General features: G+C 40.8%; 1 protein-coding gene across 1 annotated transcript; it reads right to left on the reverse strand.

The window, feature by feature from the left end:
- Positions 1-24475, reverse strand: nr1d4a (nuclear receptor subfamily 1, group D, member 4a). The gene is made up of 8 exons (XM_034172435.1): positions 24057-24475; positions 10282-10590; positions 9216-9304; positions 7899-8043; positions 3660-4222; positions 3375-3560; positions 626-836; positions 1-515 (listed from the first exon to the last, which is right to left on the reverse strand). The coding sequence occupies exons 1-8, from the start codon at positions 24073-24075 to the stop codon at positions 319-321; spliced, it is 1719 nt and encodes a 572-aa protein (XP_034028326.1). The 5' UTR covers positions 24076-24475; the 3' UTR covers positions 1-318.
- Between the last annotated feature and the right edge of the window lie 530 nt (positions 24476-25005).

Consider the following 25005-nt stretch of genomic DNA (forward strand, 5'->3'; position numbering starts at 1 on the left):
TTTTGATGATTTTATTTTCTACTGGGAAAATGTTGCTAATAGATGCTGACGTTTATACATACAAATGTCCACCTATCTACATGCTTGTTTGTCCCAAAGCACTGCTTGAAGACAAATATGTTTTCTCCTCTTTTCGAATCCTTTTAGAAAACAGTCTCTGGATTCCACTATTCCTTGTTCACCAAGTTAAAGGAAATCCTGCCATTGGAAGATAATTTCTGGGCATATGTGTGTGTGTGTGTGTTTGTGTGCATGTGTGCACTTGAGGAATGCTTTGTGCTTGAGTGTGCAGTCGTGTTCAATAATTAAGTGGCTTGTTCAGGGGTCAATGTGGAAGGCCAACAGTTTGTCGGAATGCAAATTATTGAGAGTACGGAGGTCTGGCAGACACAGGAGGAGTTTAGGGAAGAGCGCAGTGTCGTCTGGGCAACGGCGGGTGATCAGTGACCGCAGGGCACGGATCAGACTCTCCTGGAGTTGCTCTACAGCCTGCATGTCAGCAATGCCACAGTGGTCTGAGGAACACACAGGATGCAGGTGTTAGCGGTGGACTCTCACAGTTACATAATGGGATCATTAACGTCACTGTGTTAACACGCTAATAGCTACAGCACCCTTCACTTACCTGCAGAGACCAGTACCACAGCCATGAAAAGAGCCATTTCATCAGGCTCTAGGCCCAAGGAGCCCAACTTCTCACTGAAGTCGAACATGGCATCCAGCAGGGAACCCATGCCCATGGCTCGCAGAGTGGCTAAGGGATAACTCTGACCATTCAGGAAGGTCACAGTACGCTCTTCAGCATTAAACAAGCTGCAGAACCTCACCATCAGAACCTAAGGAAAGAGGTAACCAAGAAAATAGTTACTTACAAGGTGTTTGTCACAAATATTTGTACCATTGAAACTTGTCAAAAATGTGAACATAGCACTTTTCCATCTGTTGTAGATCCTAAAATGCACTTTACAATGATGCCTCACATTCACCCATTCAAACACACACTTACTCATTGATGTCAGGGGTGCTGCCATGCAAGACACCCATCTGCCCAGAGGAAAAGGTTGGGGATTAAAGACCTTGGCGAAGAGACCTTAGTGATTTTCCAGCCTACTCAACGTTTAACCTCTAGACCATTACCTCCCACAATGGTGGTTCAACAGTTGATCCAATATGGCTCCAGACCTCTATTACATACTGGTTAAACTTCTGGCACTTTTGATTGTGAATACACGGTGGATCCAATATGATTCTACCCTCTACTACATACCAGCTACTCTTCCAGGTAGGGTGCAGTGCACAGGGTAATAAACTTCTACACAGCATATAAGCACTTCTGGTTGCAAGATGCATTATATGGGGCTAACCGATAGAGATGATATGAGGTGATGGGCTAGTGGTTAAAGGGGTAGGCTTCAGACCAAGGGGTCCTTGGTTCAATTCCCCATCAGATCAAAAAGGTCCTTAATCCCTAGCATGCTCCTGGTGTGCAGTTGAGTGTGTTGCATGAAACACACTGACATCAGTGTGTAAATGGGTGAATTCATTTTCTGCTACTATCAGGGTTGCGGTGGCAGTTGACCAAGCAGCTCAGGTGAATGTGAGGCATTTTTGTAAAGCTTATAATCTACCAAATCAAATGACCAAACAAATGGGACATACAGTTGTATGCAAACATTTGGACACCCCTGATAATTTTCACAATTTTCCTTTATTAACAGTTGGTTGTCTGAATCAGAAATTTTAGTTAAATATATCATATAACAGACGAACACACTGATATTTGAGAAGTGAAATGAAGTTTATAGTATTTACAGAAAGTATGCAATAATTCATTAAAGAAAATTAGGCAGGTGGATAAATTTGGGCACCCTTGTCATTTTATTGATTTGAATACATTTAGCACTAATTATTGGAACACAAAATTGGTTTGGTAAGCTCATTGACCCTTGACCTCCTTACACAGGTGAATCCAATCATGAGAAATGGTATTTAAGGTGGCCATTTACAAATGTTTCTCCTTTTTGTATCTCTTCAAATGAGCGGCAACATGGGAGCCTCTAAACAACTCTCAAATGACTTGAAAACAAAGATTGTTCAACATCATGGTTTAGGGGAAGGATACAAAAAGCTATTTTAGAGATTTCAGCTGTCAGTTTCCACTGTGAAGAACATAGTGAGGAAATGGAAGACCACGGGCACAATACTAGTTAAGGCCCAAAGTGGCAGGCCAAGAAAAATCTCAGATAAGCTGAAGCGAAGGATGGTGAGAACAGTCATAGTCAACCCACAGACTTGCTCCAAAGACCTACAACATGATCTTGCTGCAGATAGTGTCTCTGTGCATCGTTCAACTTTACAGCACACTTTGCACAAGGAGGTGCTGTATGATGCTGTAATGCAGAGGAAGCCTTTTCTGCGTACACGCCACAAGCAGAGTCACTTGAGGTATGCTAAAGCACATTTGGACAAGCCAGCTTAATTTTTGAATAAGGTCCTGTGGACTGATGAAACTAAAACTGAGTTATTTGGACATAACAAGGGGTGATATGCATGGCAGAAAAATAACACAGCATTCCAAGAAAAACACTTGCTACCTATAGTAAAATTTGGAGGTGGTTCCATCATGCTGTGTGGCTGTGTGGCCAGTGCAGGTACTGGGAATCTTGTTAAAGTTGAGGGTCACATGGATTCCAGTCAATATCAGCAGATTCTTGAGAACAATGTTCAAGAATCAGTGACAAAGTTGAAGTTGCGCCGGGGTTGGATCTTTCAACAAGATAACAACCCTAAACACTGCTGAAAATCTACTAAGGCATTCATGCAGAGGAACAAGTACAATGTTCTGGAATGGCCATCTCCGTCCCCACCCAGACCTGAATATTACTGAAAATCTGTGGTGTGATTTTAAGCGGCCTGTCTATGCTCGGAAACCAACAAACCTGAGATGTTTTGTAAAGAAGAATGGTCCAAAATACCTTCAACCAGAATCCAGACTGTCACTGGAAGCTATAGGAAGCGTTTAGAGACTTATGTCTGCAAAAGGAGGATCTACTAAATATTGATGTATTTTTTCTGTTGGGGTGCCCAAATTTATGCACCTGTCTAATTTTGTTTAAAGAATTATTGCACACTTTTTGTAAATCCTATAAACTTCATTTCACTTCTCAAATATCACTGTGTTTGTCTGCTATATGATATATTTAACTGAAATTGCTGATCCAAACAACTAATGATTTCTAAAGGAAAATCATGAAAATCATCAGGGGTACCCAAACTTTTACATACCACTGTATAACCGAACAAGACCATCAGTGTGCCTCAACCTGTACACATTTCATATAGATTGTCTGAATACACTCATATCAGTTATTTACCTGGAAAGTGCCTGATTTGAGCAGCATCACCTGGTCTTGTTGGCTAAGGTCTTGAAATCCTGGGATTCCTTTGGCAAATTCTACAACTTCCTTGACCGCAGGAGTGAAACACTGAGAGAAGGCTTCCCATATTTTCTGACTTGTGCGCTCTGCCCCTGATACAGGGTATGCATTGAGAGGACAGGCCTTAGAAAGAGAAACACAGAGGACAAAGAAAAAGTCATATCATTGTCAGCCAGACATTGTACATCTGACCAAAGTTTTCCCATCTTAGAACTTGCTTACCAACACTTTAGCGCCAGGAGCTAGTTTCCATGGACAGGACGGCTGATTTGGAGCAGTTCCCACACTGTGATAAATGTTATCATTTGTAGAAATGCCCATTTGAGGTGCTGCACCATTAGTCTGGATGTGATTTTGATTTGATGATAAGAAATATCCATAATGGCTGTTGTCAACATTATGGAATGTTGGTTGGTTGTCATTTTGAGCAACTGGGCACAGAACAGGAGAGGCAACAGAGCAAGATGGATAATTTTGGGTTGAAATGGTTTGAGAGGAGGCTTTGGGATAATTGACATCCTGAGGAAAAGAAGACATATTATTGTTGATATTAGTCTTCTTGGCTGATCTCTCCTGGCTGTTGCTGTTGCTGGTGAATATATCGTGGTATGCTCTGGAGATGGTCCCAACGGCTTCTTTTGATTTACCACCTTCTGGGCTAGAGTTACTGTCTTTCACCGAATCCATGTCCACGGTGGCCGACTCATTTAGGCTGTTCATGTAGCTCTGCATCTCATCCAGAAGTCGCTGCTTCTCTCTCTTTGGGATGCGACCAAAACGCACAGCTAAAGAAAGCACATGCAATAAAGACAAATCAGCCTGCAGTTATTGTTATACAGCAAGCATATACATGAGATGTGGCCAAATTTTTAAAAATAAACACTGCTCACATGGTGGCACAGATCTGCTAATCAGCTAACAGCTAGTTAGCAAAGCTAACTTTTTTGGTGCAGATTTAGGTTTTTGGCTAACTTTGAAAACCATTAGTGGATCATTTACTTTCCACTAAATGTAGTTCTGCTAATGTTGTTAGCCAGTTTTTTCTTACCATAAAGTAGGAACAATAAAAAATGATTGCAAACCCTAAAATCATACATTTGTCCCTGTTGGACTTTAATCATTAATCCAATAAGCAGAACTGACACATCGCGCAAAGACAACAAGCATCACCTCCAGGAGATGGAGAAGAAGGAGGTCAAAACCAGAGTAAATGCATTACTTTGTTTCTTAAAACTATTTTCCACATATATTTTCTATTTCTTAATATTTCTTATTAATTTAAAAAAATCTCTGTGGTGTATACAATCTGTACGTTGAATGTAAACTAGTTTAATTTCATTTGTTCACTTAATTATTTATGCACATCTAGATGATCATTTGATCTTGGCTTGCTAAATCTTTTAGGGTACTTTCATGTTTATGTTTCAACAAATTAAAATTTCAGCTGTTTAGGTCTGTCGGTCAGGGTTTTCAAGCCAAAAACCAAGCCACAGCTAAATTCATTTTTTTCTTTTAAATAAAAAAACAAGAGCAATCCGAGATTTCTGATGTCCGCCAATCCGGATCCAAATCACCTCCAAGATTCAGTGTAGTTGTCCATGCCCTGATATCTATCTGTGGTGCAAATTTGTTGAGAATCCGTGACATAGTTTTGATGTAATCCTTCAAAGCCTATATAAAGTGAAATCTTGATCCAAAATCCGGATCTGGATCTGGGTCACCTCCAAAATTCGGTGGAGTCTTCCATGGCCTAATATCTATCTGTGGTGAAAATTTTGTCAAAATCTGTGCAGTAGTTTTGATGTTATCCTACTAACAGACAGTCACATAAATAAACGGCAATGATTTTATTATGTTCTTGGCGGACATAATAAAGTGGTTAGTGGTTTTCAGCAGCTTCAGCTAAAACTTTTATTGATTTTGTGTTATCACAGTCAACTTTTCAGTTAATGGATTAGTGGTTATCGCACGTATCTTTTAGGTTAGCAGTACCCACCACAGACAAATGCCGCATTATACTGAGATTTAGACGCAAGAAAAATCCAAGGACGTTCAGTTACATTGTGCAACGAAAACACCCCTCTCCTCCAATGTACAGCCCCAACCCTTCCCATCAGCTGGAAAGGCTATTTATAGGACCCCCCCCCCCCCCCCCCATCTGCCTCATCCTCTCCTCCATGCACCCGTCTCCTTCTCTCCCTCTCCATTTTTAAGTAGGGCAGTGGGGCAACGTGAACATGATGTCACTAGTACTGCAATCGTTAACGGGAGAAGCATGAGAGAAATAGGTTTGAGGCAGTAAAGAGTTTGGGAGAAAGTAATGAGATGTTGTGATTATGTACAACTAATGATATGTGTTTGTGCGCATGGAAGGTCGGAGACGGCCGCACAACGGTGGAGAGATTCATCGGCACGAAGCTGATGGCGGAACAAAAGCGCCTTCGTGTTGAAATCTCACAGGACATGTTGTAACATGATCAGCTCTTCCACCATTCGGAAGATTCAGACGGCCTTCGGTCGCTTTTCTGTCGTGTGACTATCCGAGAAATTGTGGACGAGGTGGGCATGTCACAACATGTCCTGTGAGACTTCAACACGAAGGCGCTTTTGTTCTGCCATCAGCTTTGTGCCGATGAATTTCGCTGCAACTCTTTTCATGGCAAAATCTTCTGTCACAGTGGAATGTGCCGAAAAAAGTGCTGATGTCCATCTCCTCCGCAATTTCCCGGATAGTCACACGACGGTCCCACATCACCACAGCGTTCACTTTGGAAATGATCTGGTCATTTCAGCATGTTGATGGCCGCCCGGAGCGCGGCTCGCTCTCCACAGTTGTGCGACTTCTTTAAACCGGTTGTACCGCTCCTTAATCTGTGTGATGCCCATACTATCGTCACCAAAAGCCGTGTGAATAATCCGAATGGTTTCCACCTGGCTGTTGCCCAGTTTCTGACAAAATTTGATGCAGTCGAGCTGCTCCAGTCGTTCCACCATTTCCTTGCAAAGAAAAAACGATGAGAGACTCCACCCATCCTCACACAAAGGCTGCTTACAAGCAAATGACGCAACTGACAGGCGTGAAAAAAATCACGCATGCGCACGAAGGTTCAAGGTTGGCTCATGCAAGCACACGTGATTCAAATCCATCAGGTTTTTGAAAAAATAAAAAGGTCTGATACTTTTCTAACAGACCTCGTATAGCGTGGACTGTGCTGGATATATTAAGGCTATAGTAATCTGTACAATGTGAACAGGTTGAGGCCAATAATGTGGTTAATCCCTTTTATCACAGTTAAAAACACTTAAGTGCAGGCTGATGAACTGTTGATTTAATCACGCAAACAGACTCAAATATTTGCCTATATTGCAGAGTCACACAGCTGCCTGGTGTGAAATCAGGGTGTGCCATTTTTTCGTGGCCTACAGGCAGTTGCATGCGGTTTTCCTGTTTTTGTGATGGTTGAAAGAAAGCAAAAAGGGGTTTCTAGGTTGTGGTCCTTTACTCTTTCACACATCTCCTCCAAGGGGGGGTCGCCCTCTTTGTTCTTGTACCGAGATGCGTGCGGCCACCCTATTTTCTCAGTGCACCAGAAGTGTCATGCACATGCAGAAATAACACTAACCTCTTTACTAGATTAGGAAATGCAGAGTGCTAGAGGGTGGAGTTGTGCAGAACCCATACTGAGAGGAGGAAGACGGGCAAACTACATCAAGTAGGTCATGATGCTTGAGCACATTACAAGCCCAATTTTGCATTGTTTTTCTAGGTCAGCCCTGCAGTTTTTGTAATCGGTGCTGATAGGTCATCAATCAGCGCTCAGCTATCAGAGCTAAAAGCAGGTGATGCTCACATCGCACCTGATGAATGCTGTCACTTCAACTCGCTGTTTTCTGCATCCCTTGCTTAATTGTTACCCCGTCCCTCATTAATTGCTTTAAGATGTTCCTTGGGCACACACAAGGTAATCACGTTGACCCCGCTCCAATTTCCGAAAATAATTTCTGTGTTTGCTGCAGTTTTCCGGATGATAGATAGCTTCAGGGACTCCAAGGCTCCTCTTCTCATAAATCATTGTCTGAGGGGTAGATATAACTGAGCTGAGGGAACATTGGGGGACACGGAGGAGGGGTTGTACTGACGCCAGAGCAAAGGCACAATGCTGTTATGCCGCAAAGGGCAAGAGAAAGACAAATGAAAACTTAAAAGAATAATGCAAAGCCAAATAGAGGTGCAATGACACCTTAGAAGGACAAGACGAGTGAGGCGTCACTGATAACCGGCATGATGACCCACAAGATTTTTCATGCGGACCTACATATCAGCTCGATGCCTCAGTCAAAATGCCCTTTTCCCTGTTGCTTTGGCTAATCAGAGCACTGTGACATCTGACACAACTACACAGGGATTTGTCTCGCTCTCTGTCTCTGTTTGAAAAAAAAAATGTGTTAGGGGTGTCTCACCATCTCTCGACATGCCAACAGAGAGGCATTTCTTGAAGCGGCAGTGCTGGCATCGGTTGCGGTTCATGCGCATAATCAAGCAGTTCTCATTCTTCACGCACATCTTGTAGTTGATGTTCTGCTGGATGCTGCGACGGAAAAATCCCTGAAATGAAGTGATAAGCAGGATGTAATGTTAGCAACAACCCAAAAATAACCAGGACTCTATACCAAGGAGGTTATGTTTTCAGTGCTGTTTAGCAGGATTACACAAAAAGTACTCAACGGATTTTCTTGAAACATGGTAGAAGAGTGGAATATGGGCAAAGGAGGATACCATTAACTTTTGTAGCTGATCTGATTAAGGGGCAATACCAGGATTTTGGTTTTTCCACTTTACCATTACAAAACAGGGGATTTTTAAATAAAAATAAAATCCTGGATGTGTCCCATCAATTGGATCCACTTCAAAGGTTAATGGTTTTCTCCTTGGCCCATATGCCACTATTCTACTATGTTTCAAGAAAATCATTTAAGCAGTTTTTCCATAATCCTGTTAAGAATAAAACAGACATGCAGTACTGAAAACCTTTGGTAGTGGTAGCCAGTACTGAAGTAATCATGGTCAGAGGTGGGTCAGATAACTTTGAAATGTAATCAGTTACATAATACAAATTACATGGCCATTTGGGTAAGTAATTCATTGGATTACAAAAAAAGTAACACAATCCAAATACTTTTGGATTACTTCATAATCAATTACTGAAACTGATGCACATCATCCAAAAAAATGGGCACAATCACATTTTTTCTCATTATGTCATAACAAATTATAATTTAAATTATAAATTAAATGTTTTTATTCTCAAAAATTACACAAACTGCAATCAACATTTATGTTCTTGTGGTGCACATTTGGAAAGCAAAATCATGGCGACATTGACAAGAATCCAAAGCTGTTTTTTCCAAGTAATGCAGACAGACAGATGCTGCTTGAGTCTGTTCTTATGCTTCGACTTGTAAATGTTGCAATTAAAGTCTTAAAAACATACTATTGCTTGAAAAATGGAAGTTCACTTACAGTTTAATATTTAATAGCTTCAGATTATTGAAAAATGTTTCATAATTTTAGAATGGCCATATTTTAATAAGCAAAATATAATCAAGTAGGACAATGTAACTATAATATGATTATACATTTCTCCAGTATAATCTTGTCTGATTATAGTTACTTATGAGATATTTTGTTTGGAATATGATTACGTAATACAGATTGCATGTAGTCAGTTATGACCAAACCCTAATGGTTTATTATATTTTTTGATTAAGAAGGCATACCTTGCAGCCTTCACATGCATGCACTCCATAGTGGAAACCAGATGCAATGTCACCACAGACTTTGCACAGAAGGACCATTCCACCTGTTTCTGTGGAGAGAAAAACACACCATCAGAATACTTGAACAACTCAAATCACAGTATACAGTGCATCCAGAATATATTCACAGAGCTTCACTTCTTCCATATTTTGTTATGTTACAGCCTTGTCCAAAATTGAGTAAATTAATTATTTCCCTCAAAATTCTACTCACAATACCCCATAATGACAACATAAAAACTTTTTTTTTACATTTTTGCAAATTTATTAAAAATAAAAAACTGAGAAATCACATGTACATAAGTGTTCACACCCTTTGCTCAATACTTTGTTCATGCACCTTTGGCAACAATTACAGCCTCAAGTCTTCTTCAATATGATGCCACAAGCTTGGTGCACCTATCTTTGAGCACTTTTGCCCATTCCTCTTTGTAGCACCTCTCATGCTCCATCAGGTTGGATGCGGAGCATAGGTGCACAGCCATTTTCAGATCTCTCCAGAGATGTTCAATCGGATTCAGGTCTGGGCTCTGGCTGGGCCACACAAGGACATTGACAGAGTTGTCCTGAAGTCACTCCTTTGATATCTTGGCTGTGTGCTTAGGGTCATTGTCCTGTTGAAAGATGAACTGTCGCCCCAGTGTGAGGTCAAGAGCACTCTGGAGCAGGTTTTCATCCTTATATGTAGACAGGTGGGTGCCTTTTCAAATCATGTCCAATCAACTGAATTTGATCAGTGGAAACAGGATGCACCTGACCTCAAGTTTAAGCTTCATGACAAAGGTTGTGAATACTTATGTACTTATGAATTCTTAGGGTTTTTTTTTTTTGTAATAAATTTGCAAAAATAGAAATAATAATAAAAACTTTTCACATTGTTATTATGGGGTATTGTGTGTAGAATGTTGAGGAAAAAAATTAATTTCATCCATTTTGGAATAAGTAAAATGTGAAAAAAATGAAGTGCTGTGAATACTTTCTGAATGCACTGTAAATGCTTAACTTATTGCACTGATGAAACACTTACTGGTGAAAGTTCCAGGAAACCCACTTGGCCTCTTTCCTGCGATGGGGTGTGTGTAGCTGTGCTGGGGAGTGGCTGATGCTGGTGGGCCGCTGTAGACCTCTGGGAACTGAAACACCAGTTTGGATGATGAGGTGGTGCCTCCTGCCGACCTCTGTTTCACTGCGCCAATCTCTGTGAAGGTAAATTCTTCTGGTGATGAGGGCTGGGAGTGGGAAGATGGGGACTGGGTCTGATAACCACTGGATGGGCTGCCAGGGCTGGGACTGGCACTGCCAGAGGAGCCCGCATACAGGATCACCCCTGAACCTCCTGCAGAAACAATAAGGAGACGCATGATGACATGTAATATTTTGCGTGTCATGATTTTTATATGCTATACTTATGCAAGTGGCATTACAAACTGAAATTGTGGCATAACAACATTGTTTTGCAATATATAGATATAATGCAATGCTAAAATACCCTCAGCCATATGAGCATTGTGTTGTTTATAATTTTCAGTTGTTTAATTCATTATTAAGATTCTCTTGTCTTACAATTTGTACATGTTCAATAAAGCCCCTCTATCAATCAATCTTGCACGCTAATGTCCACGAATTGTTTTGTAAATCAGTTCAGGGGTGTTATTAGGTTCCAAAAACAGTGTTTTCAGTTTTAGTTTTTTCAGTGTTTATTTCTCGCTAGCTTTTACATAATATGACAAAGAGATTATATTTACATACAAATGAAACAGAGTGTCCACCTAGCTAGCAGCATGTGACATTACCACGCTAATGCACACTAAATGGTTTGTAAATCCTTCCAGGGGTGTTATCAGGTTACAAAAACAGCATTTTTGGTTTTAGAAGTGTTTATTTCTCGCTAGCTTTGACATAATATATGAGAAAGGTGTTATTTCTAACCAAAACCGAAGCAAAGTTAACAGCTAACGACATCAGGAAGTGATGTCACCACGCTAATGGCCGTGAGATCATGCCATAAAATTAAATACAGAATGCAACTTTTTAACGTCTTAAAACAGGTCAAAGATAGCCAATCTTCAAACTTGTCCAAGGTCTGTGTCCCAAGAATGTTCCCTGTGAATTTGAAGACTGTGGCAGTAATAGAACTGGACTTAAGCTGCACATGGACAGACAGACGGACGCCAGGTCTTCACAGTAATCGATGGCCATATGTTGGCCTTGGTTAAAAATGACACAAATTGTGCAGCAGAAAAATTTTTCATGATACTGAGGCTGAAAACAAAGGGTAGTGAATGTCAAACTGGCAACTGCCAATTTTCTGAAGGCACTATAGTAGGACCACTTAATTTTATATATTTTTTTTTTAGGGGGTGGTGGTGGGGGGAGCTGCATCCTAATGAAGCCTGACCTTAAAGCTGACTATGGCGAAGACCCTTCCAGTTCAAACTGTGTCCAGCATATATTTAAGGAACCTCGTAGCAAATTTATTTATTTACCTCCCTCAGAGATACCGCATAAACCCCACTGACTGCTAAATTAACACTTTTAAAATGTTAAGCTGACACTCACCCAGTATAGGAACCACTTCAGTGTTCATTTGAAAGTGTTACCACTCTGATAGTATTACTGGCTTCCCTCTTGTACCCCCTCCACATACAGCAGCCACAGGTAGGATTAGAACCTACAGTCCGATTAGGAGACAACAGCACTGAGACTGAGCAAACCAGTTAGTTCAACTCTCTGCAAGTGTTATTATATTTCAGTCTATCAATGAATGAGAAAGGAGAAAAAGGAGTTCATGAATTGTGTATTTAATGTAATGGTGCAGTATTGTCTCAGAATCAGTACATTATGGGTTTGAACCCCACCTGTGCCAGATCTGTGTGCAGGTTTTACTGTAAGTACTCTGGCTTCCTCTTGTAGTATGAAGACAAGTGTCTGAAGGGCAATCTTAGTGTTTTACACTGTAACAGTGAGACAGGTAACACTATCAGAGGAGTAACCCAACCCCCACCCAGTATTTATATGAGAACCAATAGTTGTGAATTCCAATTTACAGTGATTAAATCATCATGTATTGATCTGGTTTTTATATATATATATATATATATATATATATTGGACTAAGCCAGTATAACATTCCCTGTAGGGTTTCTGAAGAGTGGCTTTGAAGCCCAAATGTGGCACCTCCAAATGTCACCATCTTGTCATACCTGCATCCATCTAACTCCCGACCAGCCCATAAATGCACAGAGGGGTGGAGTGTGGGCAACCTCAGCTTAAATTGAAGAGTTATATAAAAATTCACCCACTGTACAACTGGCATGAACGGGGAGCTACATAGATAAAAACCATTTTGTGTGTGTGAGTGTGTATGTGTGTGTGCGAGGCTGTAAACATGTATTTCTTCTGTAAATCTGGACAGTTTAACATGGGCTTCTATGGGGATTGACTCACTTATGACACCAACCTCAAGGGGCCATTCAAGGAACTGCAAGAGTTGGCACTTATATGTTGGCTGAATTTGGCAGCACCAGAGATTGCTGTTTAGTAATTTCCCACAATCCATCCAGCAGATGGCAGACACGTCTATGAGGTATAACATAGGCAAAACAAAGTTGCTTTTAGATTAGATCTGGTGCATCAAAGCTCATTAGATGTGCAAAGGTTTCTCCTCATTATAAGATCTTTTAATTTGCTTGCTTACAACATGACAGGATTTATTGTTTATGAGTTATTGCTTATGCAAGTGATTAAATCACCCAACCACTCACTTGCCCACTCGCCTGTAATTTTTGTTGTCCAAGTACACTGTTAGCAGCACATGAAATAATACAGTAGTACCCTAAAATTCCATCCATGCCTTTGCAGGTACGTGGAAAGCTTTGTGCATTCTCCCTCAGCGCGCTCTCTCTCTCAGGTCATGCGTGGTGGATGAGCTGGGGCGCGTGCTCACGTGTCTGCTGCCTCCTCCTCCGCTCCAATAATATCCCTGCTCCCCTGGCACGGTGCCCAGCGCCAGCCAGCAGCGCGACACCTGACCGCCCCCTCACATGCACGGACTCCTGACACGGTTACTGCCCGATCCGATCCAAATCTGCAGTCTCGCGTCGACAAATACTTAAGTCACATCTGCGCGCACAAACACGGGAAGCTCCCCGTGCACGAGGTAGCGCACAATCCACTGTTCACGCGCCACCGACGCTTCGAAGGGAAGCAAGTCACGTTTTTGCAACAAAGTACTGATGTGACTGTTGGAAAAAAAAAAAAGTATTAATAGCCCCAGTAAAGTCCTACTAGGATTATAATATTAAAGGTTAAATGCTTCACTCAGGTAAATAAGCTTAAACCCACGTGGATTTCATAAAAATCATTTTTGATGCGTTTCAGAGGTTGCCAGCTTACAAATCATTTCCAAAATCTGTGCCACAGAATGTTTAAACCAACGTGCAGAAGTGGAGCCTGATCACTGGGTTTTTACCCTTTGCTGCACAGGCTGACTGTCCAGCTCAAAGGTTTTGATAATCCTTCAAGCAGCCCGTGCTGGTGGATTTGTTGACTCATGCCAGAGCCACAGCCAGCAAATCCATCCAGGCACCTCAGCGTCTGAGCTTACAGGAACGCTGTCCAAACACATTGCACGTGCACCTGAACAGCTCAAACGATGACCCCTGAGAACCCCTGATAACAATCACATTAACTGATCTGGAGCAGTGATGGGTGGACATACCCAAACTGCTGCACAGATCAAACAGTGCATGTGAGTCTTGCTGCGCATTTTTGAAAAGGACATCATTTCCTTGTTTATGCAAGGTCTATTTTAATCAGGAAGATCATTAACAGTGTTCATCATGAATGCACACTTGCAGATTGACAATAACAGATGATGTAAACATTTCATGTCTGCTGTGAGTTTGCACTGCCACAAAAAATGGTAATAACGTGGCACCACCAAGTAGGCCAGATGTTCGGGCAGCCCTATACTTTTGTGAGGCAAGCAAGTGTTTTTTTTTTGTTTGTTTATTTGTTTTACAAAAGTGGTGAATGTGGCATGGCCAGCAAATATGACGACCGTCTGCCACTTTGGACATTTATTTTGTTCTGCCAGGTCATCCTTCTTGATTGCCAATGTCTGGTCCCAATTCTCAAGGTCAGAATGATGTCACAACAGGCAGTCATTTTGAATCCGATGAGAACATTTGTTAATAGACTACAGAGATTTAGATCAAAATGGGACGAAGTCACCATCAAGTCATTCTCAAATCACCAATCTGCAAGTCTCAAGTCAAGTCTCAAGTCAGCTTGCAAACAACTGGTGGTCATTATGACTTGAGGCTTGCAGATTGGTGACTTGAGAGTGACTTGATGGTGACTTCATCCCACCTCTGCAAGATAGTTTTCTTACTCAATTGCCAACCTTGTGTGTAGTGTGATGTATGGTCAGGGTGGTGATGCGGGCCTCATTGCTGAGCCTATCATCAACAATCGACTTGTATAGACTTTGTGGAAAGCTGCATTGCGAAACCAAGCCACTGCCTGTATAACCAGGCTTTTTAAATCAGTTTCTTTACATTTACAAAAGTAAACATGCAAATGTGTATCATAGGCATCCACTCCATGCGACTAGACCAGCCCAGTCTTACGTTTTTGTTTCATGCTTCCATTCCAAAATGATTCACATTATCGTGATGTGGTTTTTTTTACCTCCGCCAAGGAGGTTATGTTTTCGGTCGCGTTTGTTTGTTTGTCTGTCTGTTTGTCAGCAGGATAACTCAAAAAGCTTTGAACAGATTTTGATGAAATTTTGTGGAGTGGTTGGAAATGACAAGAGGAACAAGTGATTAAATTTTAGTGGTGATCCGGATCCAGGAATTTTTTTAAAGGATTGTTCACCATTGCAGGATAGGGGGAATTTTGACATTCTAGATTCTAACTCCACAAAAACACGGCAGAAAGGCTTGAAAAAAATTAGGGTGTAACACAGTCAAATGTTCTATCAAACAACAAAGTTTGGTGATGATCGGATCCGGATTTTGTATCTGGTGATCCAGAATATGCAAAAATATAGGGAAAATAGAAAATGTGTCAGTGTGAGGTGACAAATGAAGCTAGAGATGTACAACTAACACCAAATTGTAGCTGAATCTGTACTGATTCAGTAAGGTGTCATCAGATTTGAAGAAAACCGCCATTACCGAAAAATCGTTTTTATACAATAACTTTTGAACTAATAAAGGCATAAAAGTGATTCCAAGTTCTTAGTGGTATGTTTTCATGGTCAAGGATGTCAAATATAAAGGAAAGAAAAGTGTATGTATCATAGTTTTGGTTGTAACAATGGTTGAATAGATCACTGTGCCAAGGAGGGAATCTCTTTAGGGTCAGTGACCCTATGGCCTTGTTTAGAGAAGTGTTTCATAAATGTAAAAAAATTCATATATTTGCAGTTTAGTTGAATAATAAATTGAATTTTGTCTCTTATTTGTTTTTGTCTATAAGCACATGCAATATCAATATCAGTGCTCAGATGACAGTAGCTTCTGAGAAAGGTGCAAGTTGCAATAAACTGTGATGCCAAGCGCTAAGGATACATGCTATCCAGTCACAGCAGATGAAACTTTTTTACTACTGAGCAAACATCATTGTTAGACTTTTTTAGGTTCAATGATTCCACGGCGTGTAGATGTTATGGTGTCAGTGACCCCATGGCCTTGGCGGAGGTTTGCACTCTCTGAGTGCTTCTAGTTTTGTTTATTTTACTATTTCTAACTTTACCTCTTACCTTAACTCCTGGGGAGGTGATGGTCTAGTGGTTAAGCGTTGGGCTTGAGACCAGAGGATCCTAGTGAGCGCCTTGTATTGCAGCACCCTCACATCGGGGTGAATGTGAGGCATTATTTGGAAAGCACTTTGAGCGTCTGATGCAGATGGAAAAGTGCTATATAAATGCAGTGCATTTACCATTTAACTCCTAGCCATAACCTAACCCTCACTTCCCCTATCGCTAACTATAACACCCACAGACCCCCATCACCCCACATTTTGTGATACAGTCACAAAAAAGTGCTGCATTTTGTGACGTATCATGAACTAATAGATTATTTTACTTTTTCTGATGCCATCACGAAATTCCGTGAGATTAGGTTGTACAAGACACATCTAATGACATTTTGGGGTATTCAGTGTTGACAAGAAGCAGTTTAGTATGACGTTTTTCACTTGCCCCATAGGCTTCTAGTTTATAGGTCTTCAGTGTGTCAGCATCCTATCTTAAGCCTGGATCGATTACCCTTGTTTTTGTCCCGAGTAAAAATCTAAACCCCAAAACATCTAGGTCCAGGCTGAAATATCCCTATGTTCCCCTATAGATAGTGTATTCGCCCTATTGATGTTTCAAATCCCGCAAAATCTTGGAGAGGTCGCTGCGCTGCGAGATCTCAGTAACATTGAGAACTGCACTGAGACGCTCTGATCGGGCTGCACTTTAACCGCTGCACACGGACAACACCATTAACATCGCAACATAAAACTATTTTTATATTGTGCCTAAAACTCTCATGAATATATTCTCTGGTTTTATAGACGTTGTTATTGCGCTTGTTTTATGTAAACATGCGAGAATCACAGGCTGTCTCTCCGTTATTTTCAATGGGAGCTGCTGTGAGCTACAATCGCTTCCTGATCATGTCGTTCTGCGGGAAAGTTAAGTTTGCTTTTTAACGTCTTGATTATTGTTCTTTACAACACTGTTTGTCCTCTTTGTTCCATACTAATATATATAATATGTCTGAAATTCGGTTTGCGTTTATTAAATTCCACGCAGGTTAAACGTAGCCGACACGGATTGTTATAATTGTTTTAGCAAGTTTTCAGGGTATCATGCAGCAGTCTCTTATTAACGTGACGAAAAGCATAAAAAATTACATTTTTGTTGTATAATATTCATTTACAACTGTCATCGTGTTGATTCTCTATATGCTGTTGACTGCAGCAACTCTCTGGCACGCAAGGGATTATGGGATACGTCAATAGGGCGAATATACAGTATGTTGGCATAGTAACCTGGATGTGGTTCAACTGAGTAAACAGGTTGCTCACACGCCACAAGATCCCTGACTTCATACCTGACTGCTTCTTTGTGTTTTACTACAACATGCATATGGTGATGTATTTAACTCAGTTAACTAAGTTAACAGTATTTAAAATGGGTTTGAGTTATCTGGTTTATGTGCAAACAAAAATGTATGTAACAACTTCAAATATTTACATTCTAATAACTTGTTATTTTTGAGCACATCAACTTAAAAAAAATTGGCACAACCAGTCATATCAATATTTTAAGTTATACCAGCGTGCTTGGGCTTACAGAGCTAAAACTGCAAATGCCACAACCAACACATTGAGCGCTCTCTAGACAGTGGTTAGCTGCCATTATTAGTTTGGTTACTATATGGGAAGTAGCGCCAACCGACTCTAGTGCAGACCTATAAATCTGTTTGACACACAAGCAAGCACATGATTCACATTGTCGTTTGTGCACAGTTGAGGGCAAAGCAAGGGACCCCAGTTGGGTTCACCTCGGCAACATAGAAGGCTGTGGTAGTGTTCTGTCATCGAAGATGTGCATGATCAGCAGCAATGTGCATCCTGTTACAACTGTTTTACATAAACGTTTTTTGGGTTTTCTCTGTTCTTTCTTTTTTTTCTTGGTACATATGGGATTTTCCCACAAGTGGAACCGGAAATGCCACACACAGTTTCACAATATGCACAACACAGTTAAATGTAGGTCACTGCAGACAACATTAATTGAGGAATCAATCAGCCCAGAATTGCCCATTTGAAGATTAATGGACACAAGCATGAAGCAATCTGGGGTCAGGGGTCACAGGCAGGCAGAGACATGTGAGCATGGGAACATTTCACAGGCCCTCTCCTCTCCTTGAATAATTCACCTCTTATTGCAAGCTGCTTTGAGCGTTTATTAAGCTCTAACAGAAAATTCTGTATAGCATCAGGCCCATAAAAACAGCCACAGCGCTCCTGATATGGCCGATCTGTGAGCACTGTTTGGGATTTTGCTGTGGACATGATTTAACTCCGGCTTGTGTAAGTAGGTCAGTATCAAGGGAACTTGGTGGAACTGTGTCTCTAGTGCCTCCAGCAGTTTCTTCAAATTGATGCTGCATCACTTGCAGAGCCTGTGTGTGCAATCACCAAGGGTAGCTGAATGAAATGATCACTCTGGATCTCACTTACACACTACAGTTTAATTCCAAGATGTGGCCTCATATCCTGAGTTTTTATGGCTGCTGTGTTAAATCGATGTGCAGCTGGCACTCTGTCAAGCGAAGATCCAAAAACATCCGTTTTACGCGCACACGATCTCGTAGTTTGTGGATGTTTTTGATGAGCTCTCGGTTTCATCGTGTTTGGAAAGTGCAACAGATAAAATCAGCTATAACAGCGTGCTCACGATTCAGCTCAAACGCGAACTTGTGCACACTCTGGACGCACGAGGTGATTACAAATATTGCCGAAGGCAGCGCAAGAAGAAAGCGGCGCATGCGGCCAGAAAACGTGACGGGAGGAAAAAAATCCGCTAATACATGGAATCGGTGACCCACTGACCAAACTCTCCTTCATAATCACCACAGGCGGCGGTCTGTGGGCGCACGGACCGAGCGAGCACGCGTCACGCGTCGCACGCGGCTCTGCAAACGAAAGCCACGTGAGGAGGTTTTTTGATGGTGCGTTCACTGATATGCGGCTGTGCTGCAGCCGAGGAGGAGTAACTGAGAATTAATAAAGAGCTCTATGAAATGGAGCAGTGTGCGTGAGGCCGTGCGGCTCCATCTCTACTGTCCCAAACAGCTGAAGCCAGTTACTTTTACACAAATGCAACTTGTCTAAAAAGAAAATAAAAATGCATGATGGAATAGGGGAGACCGGGTTCCGTGTAACAATGGAAGGTTCAGCAGTTGCGTTTTGCACAACAGAAAACTTGCACATAATCATTTTTTTTCTTGCAGCAGGAACTTTTTTAAAGAGGTGATGGGGATTTTATGTTTACCATCTGCAAAGTCACGTACTGTAATTCTTTGTCTGAGCATGTAGAAACGCCAGACCATTTTAGACTTCTATAACATATGCAGGGTAGGTCAGTCTGCACTCTTGTCTGTGGCTGAAATGCAAGAAATACTCCTTTACAAGAAGGACAGCAGTCATAGCAAAAACCAAAACAAAACTATTTAAAGATGCGTTCACAAAAACATGTTGTGTTTAGCGTAATGTAGTGTTACATTGCTCTTACCATGAGTGACTTAGTGTTATGTTGGTACCATGAGAGAAATGTCCACCATCTGTGTTTGCCAAATTAAAAGCACCTGCTTACAGCAGATTGTGAAGTGACAGAAAGAAGTGACAAAAAGCTGTGCGTGCGTGCTATTTTGATCACGCACAAACTGTGGAGAGCTGACAATTGCTGTTTGGTATGCTTATGTATTTTGGGTCAAGGATGAACTGCACCAAAACTAAACATTGACAGTACTAATATTTTTAGAGAACCTACATATATTAGCTACCAACACTGAACAATAGACATTGATATTTACATTCTGGACTCACATGCCATTCCAGCAGGGGCCGGTTAATCATCTATATATTAAACGCGTGAATGCGCATGCATGATTTTATTTAGTAAGTTCAATGTATGTACATAATATACCTGTAAATACGTTAAAAATACATGGATGACGCAAGAAAATGAAAACACTTATTTCCATTGTGGTCCATTTAAAAAACAAATGACAAAAATAGAAGTAAAAATAAAATAATAATACTGATGATGATGATGATGATGATAATAATAATGATAATAACGATAATAATAGTGTGTATATGATAACAAGAACCTAAACAATTTATGAATATATTAAGACAGTAAATTAACATTAAAAAATTAAGTAATTAACAAGAAATTAAAGAGTCTAGTTCTTCAAAAAAAAAAAAACTGTTGAGGACTTAAAGTTCTAAAAACATTCTGGACTCACATGCCATTCCAACTCATTATAGAAACTTTGCACAATTTATTACCACCCTTGAAAAATGTCAGCTCCCTATTTTATAAACACTACCCAATCTAGAGCCCATGGATCCCCACGGGAAACACGAGTTAGTTACTATGACCACTGGATGCTTAGTTCCATCATCTCTGTTTGACGATTCAATGTGGTACTTTTATTTGATTTTTTTTGTTGCTGGCAGCATGGCCAAAGCAGATGACCACCCCCCTGAGTCTGTTCTGCTTGAGGTTTCTTCCTACAATCCAAAAATGCAGAGGGAGGTTTTTTTGTACCACTGTTGCCAATGTACTTACTTTGGGGCTATGTAAGGTGAGACCTTACTCTTGTGAAGCACCTTTGGGTGACTCATGTTGTGACTTGGCACGCTATAAGTATACTGAACTGAAACATTGTCTGGTTCAACCATGGAAAGTAGAAACACTAAAATAAACTTTACTTCATGATGGGTATTTCAAGAACACAACAAGCCAACTCCTTGGAACAAACTCCAAACTGTAAGTGCAGAAGAACGGGGTGGGTGTGGTATCTTCAGCTTCTCCTTTTCCCCTTCTACATACCTGTTTCTTTCTTTGTAAGATCAGCCATTTGACATATTTTCTACAGGGTAAACTGTGCCTGTTGGTTGTTGCTATGGTTAAACCAAAGCTGGTAAAGCTACTAACCCATCAGTCAAAATTAGTGCTAGTCTTCTGTTGAATTATAGTGAAGGAAAATTCAAACCTACAAATGACATGCTTTGGAAGACAGGAGGCTACACACTGCAGACCAGATGCTGTCTTGTGCTTTTTTCTGGATTTGGGGATTACATCATCATAAAAACTGGAGAAGGCATGCATTCTGCAGATATTCATATATTAGGGTGATTCTTTAACTACGGGCACTATTGGCCTTGTAAATGTAATTTCCACCACACCATTGCCTTACAATATAAAGCGCCTTGGGGCAACTGTTTGTTGTGATTTGGTGCTATATACATGTGCTCTGATGTCACTGTTTATCTCCATAGGAACTACCCAAACAATCTTTCATACAAACTGTTTAAAGGGACATTACAGTGTTGTGGTGGAAATTACGGCAATAGTGTGGGACAACTACATTTTGTTTAAAAAAAATCACAACAGTTGTATGACATTGAATACCCCAGTTATGTTTTGATTATTTTACTGATATTTTATTCAGAGATATTTTAAAACATTAGAAAAAACATTTCTTTACCATTCATTTTTATCATTGAAGATCAAAAGTCTGGGTGTGGGACAAGCACAAAACGGCAATATTTGCATATAATTATGCTGATCATAGACTACTAGAACAAATTTCTTAACACACTTTCATTGTAAAGATAACTATAAAAGTGTGACATTTCCCCTTTTTTCTGTTTTTCATACATTATGATCAAAGGACATAATAAGTGCCCGTAGTCTAAGATCACCCATTACATGTCTAAGATCACCCATTACATTTTGCTGAGAAATAAATAATGACTGGAAAACATAGCAAAGTATTATGTGCTGGCAGATTGGCCAGCTGATGAGCTGCTATGGGATTATGGGGTTAAAGATTGGCATGTTCTCATAACTACAAATAATGTAGTCTTTCAACAACAAAAAAAGTTACATCTATGCCTGATTTTTGTGGTCACATGATTGTCTTTGCATTGGTGATCCAAATATCCATGGGAAACAAAGTTTGTGAAGAGGCTTGAAGAAGAAACCCAAAGTCCACAGAGGTTGAAATATTGCCTCAAGAAACAGGGTCAGAGACAAAACTGTCACATGTTCTTCAAACCAGTATTTCACCAAAGCTTCAGGTTTGAAGTAAACAGAATGAGTGAGACACACACACACACACACACACACACACACACACACACACACACACACACACACACACACACACACACACACACACACACACACACACACACACACACACACACACACACTCATAAGGTCAGTTGTGACATTTTTAAATAACCAAATCAGAATTATACACATCATCCTATTAATTTTTTTAATTTAATATGATTCTTTGGGGGGTTCTTTAGATATCTGGGGCAGTACAATGTTTTGTATGACTGTACGCTCCCCTATTGTGTTTATAACAAGCCAATAATAAGACATGCTGTTACTTTATGGCACAGTTTAGAAAGGCTGCCTCTATTTATGACATGACATAAACCCTTCCAAAATGAGTTATTATTTCACTCTTTTGTGGATGAAATGTGCCTCTGGGAATTAGGGACTTTGTGTCAATATTTCTGTAAGGTCCACTTGACCTCATGCATGCACGGACATGGTATAATTTCATTTGTTGGGCTTTATGAGCCACATACATCTGACTGCTGCAGCTATATATATATATATATATATATATATATATATATATATATATATATATATATATATATATATATATATATATATATATATATATATATATAAAGTTGCAATAATAATTATGAGATATTTCAAACTGAAAGTGATGTTAAATGATGTTAAGATGGGCAGTTATTTGTGCAGCTGGATGAGGAGAAGAATATTGCAGAAAGTCAGCATTTGTACAGTCATTAAAAAAATTCACAGTGTACTTTGTCCAATCACCCACAAAACGTCTCCAACCAACAATAACAATAACAACTGCAGTCTTCAGCTTGTTATTATCGATGAAAAGCCTCACTTTGTGCAGCAATATCTTAATAACTCAGTGTAACTCTGTGATTGCCTTCAAGCAAGATATAGTATACTCATTACATTATTATGGTACTTATGCTTATTGTTATGCCTTATTAACTGTTTAGACTGAATAAACTAGCAGACTAGTTGTTATAACTGAATTGACAATCAACCATTTTTTTTCTGTTGCTGGAATTCAACATAAAAGATTCTCACTGCTTCAGGTGATACCTTTCCTCATCCTCTTGCTTCACTGTCTTTTATGAATACTGGAAGGCTAAACGCGCTTCACGGTGCTTTAAAATTACAAAGTGTTTAGCAACCTCATAAGCAGTACATGGTTGACCACAGAATTTTGGGGGTTCTCACAAATGTAATCAGTTGTTCTCAGCGGGCCCCCTTCTCGTTCGGGGGGCCTAGGCAATTGCCTAGTTTGACTACCTTGCTGCAACGCCCCTGGGCGCAGGTTACAGCCGCCACCTACACTGGAACGTGACCTTCACCAAATGATTCACTGCAAAGCACGCGCACTTGCTGACCGGGAGTGAACGATAATGCCGCGTTATGGGCGGGCTTCCTGCGGTTATCAACTTTTTATTGCGCGCGCTCACAGATTATAAATTGATTGACAGCTATTGTCAGTCCACGTGAGTTTGTTTTCATGTGCAGAAACAGGAAGTAGCTGCAACACCCTCCGCAGAGCCGCGCGTGCGTTTCGACTGAAAACAAAAAATATTTTAACGTAGCTGCAAACGAACGAGAAAAGTTACATGTGGAATAGAATGAAACGAAATAAACCAGGTCAAACATCTCAGCCAGAAACACGCATTTCTTGTGCGTAAATGCATCCATACGATTATAATTGGCAAACATTTTGCGCACAGTGTGCACATATTGGGGATAATTTGCGCTTTAACACAACGCATAACATATCTAACTTACAGATAAAGTAAGTCACATTTGTTTGCATAATTGATTGCAGGCATAAATGAAAACAGCACAAATAAACGATTGAGTTTCTGTTATTGCTGTAATATTAAAGGTTTTCTTACCGCCGGGGCTGTGATCCATTTCTGTCGTTGAAGTTGATGCGTTCAAACTTGAAGGTAGACGTACAGTAAATGTCACAAAAAAAGTCTTCTACAGACAGGTGAGAAAGTCGATTGGGAAGCACCTTTGCGCACAGCAGCACCTGTTTGACGGAGCGCAGCAGCGTGCACAGAGTGATGCCCCTCTCTCAGGTCGCAGATCTGCTCTGACACAGGTGACTCCAGAGATCATCTACGTCCAAAGATACCTGCAGGTCATCTGCGCTCTGGGCTCGAGTGCGTGTGATGTTGCACGAGCAGATTATACGAAACTCGTCGCTCCCAAGAAACTAGAGTCAGCATATCCGAAGTGTTGCCATGGCACGCACGCACACACTGATACAAACACGCGCTGACATCAGTTACTTTTGCAGGTGAGGGCTGAAATGTGACCGCCTTTTGGTGCGCGCCAACTTATGTCGCGCATGTTTTTGCGGAATTTGGTTGACTCTCTGAATCTGCGCCCCCCCCCTCTTCACGCTTCTGGGCAGGGGGGAGCTAAAACTGATGCGCTTATTTGACCGTGTTATGTGTTCAGTAAAGCCACGGTGCATGTGCGCCGTGCATGTGCGGAGAAAACAGTGCCCTACTGATACACATTTTATGCGAAACGCGGAGCACGCTGAGGGATGGACAGCTCGCACATGGACAGTGGGCGTGGCTCACCGTGAGCGCTTGTCCTCTCCGCTAAACGCCAAACATCCTGTCAGCGCCAAGTTTAAAGCCCAAAATGCAGAAAAAAACCCCGCGCACATCTGGACCACACAACTTTGAACCGGCTCATAAACTCCAAGATCTCAGTTTATAAGTTCGCTTTCTGACAAATAAAAGAACCTACATGTGAATTTTGCTGCGGGTTTGTTCGTTGTAGGTGTGGGTGTCTACACATTTTTCACAGTTTCTCTAGTTTATT

The sequence above is a fragment of the Thalassophryne amazonica genome, chromosome 6, assembly GCF_902500255.1.
Source record: "Thalassophryne amazonica chromosome 6, fThaAma1.1, whole genome shotgun sequence".
Classification (NCBI taxonomy): domain Eukaryota; kingdom Metazoa; phylum Chordata; class Actinopteri; order Batrachoidiformes; family Batrachoididae; genus Thalassophryne; species Thalassophryne amazonica.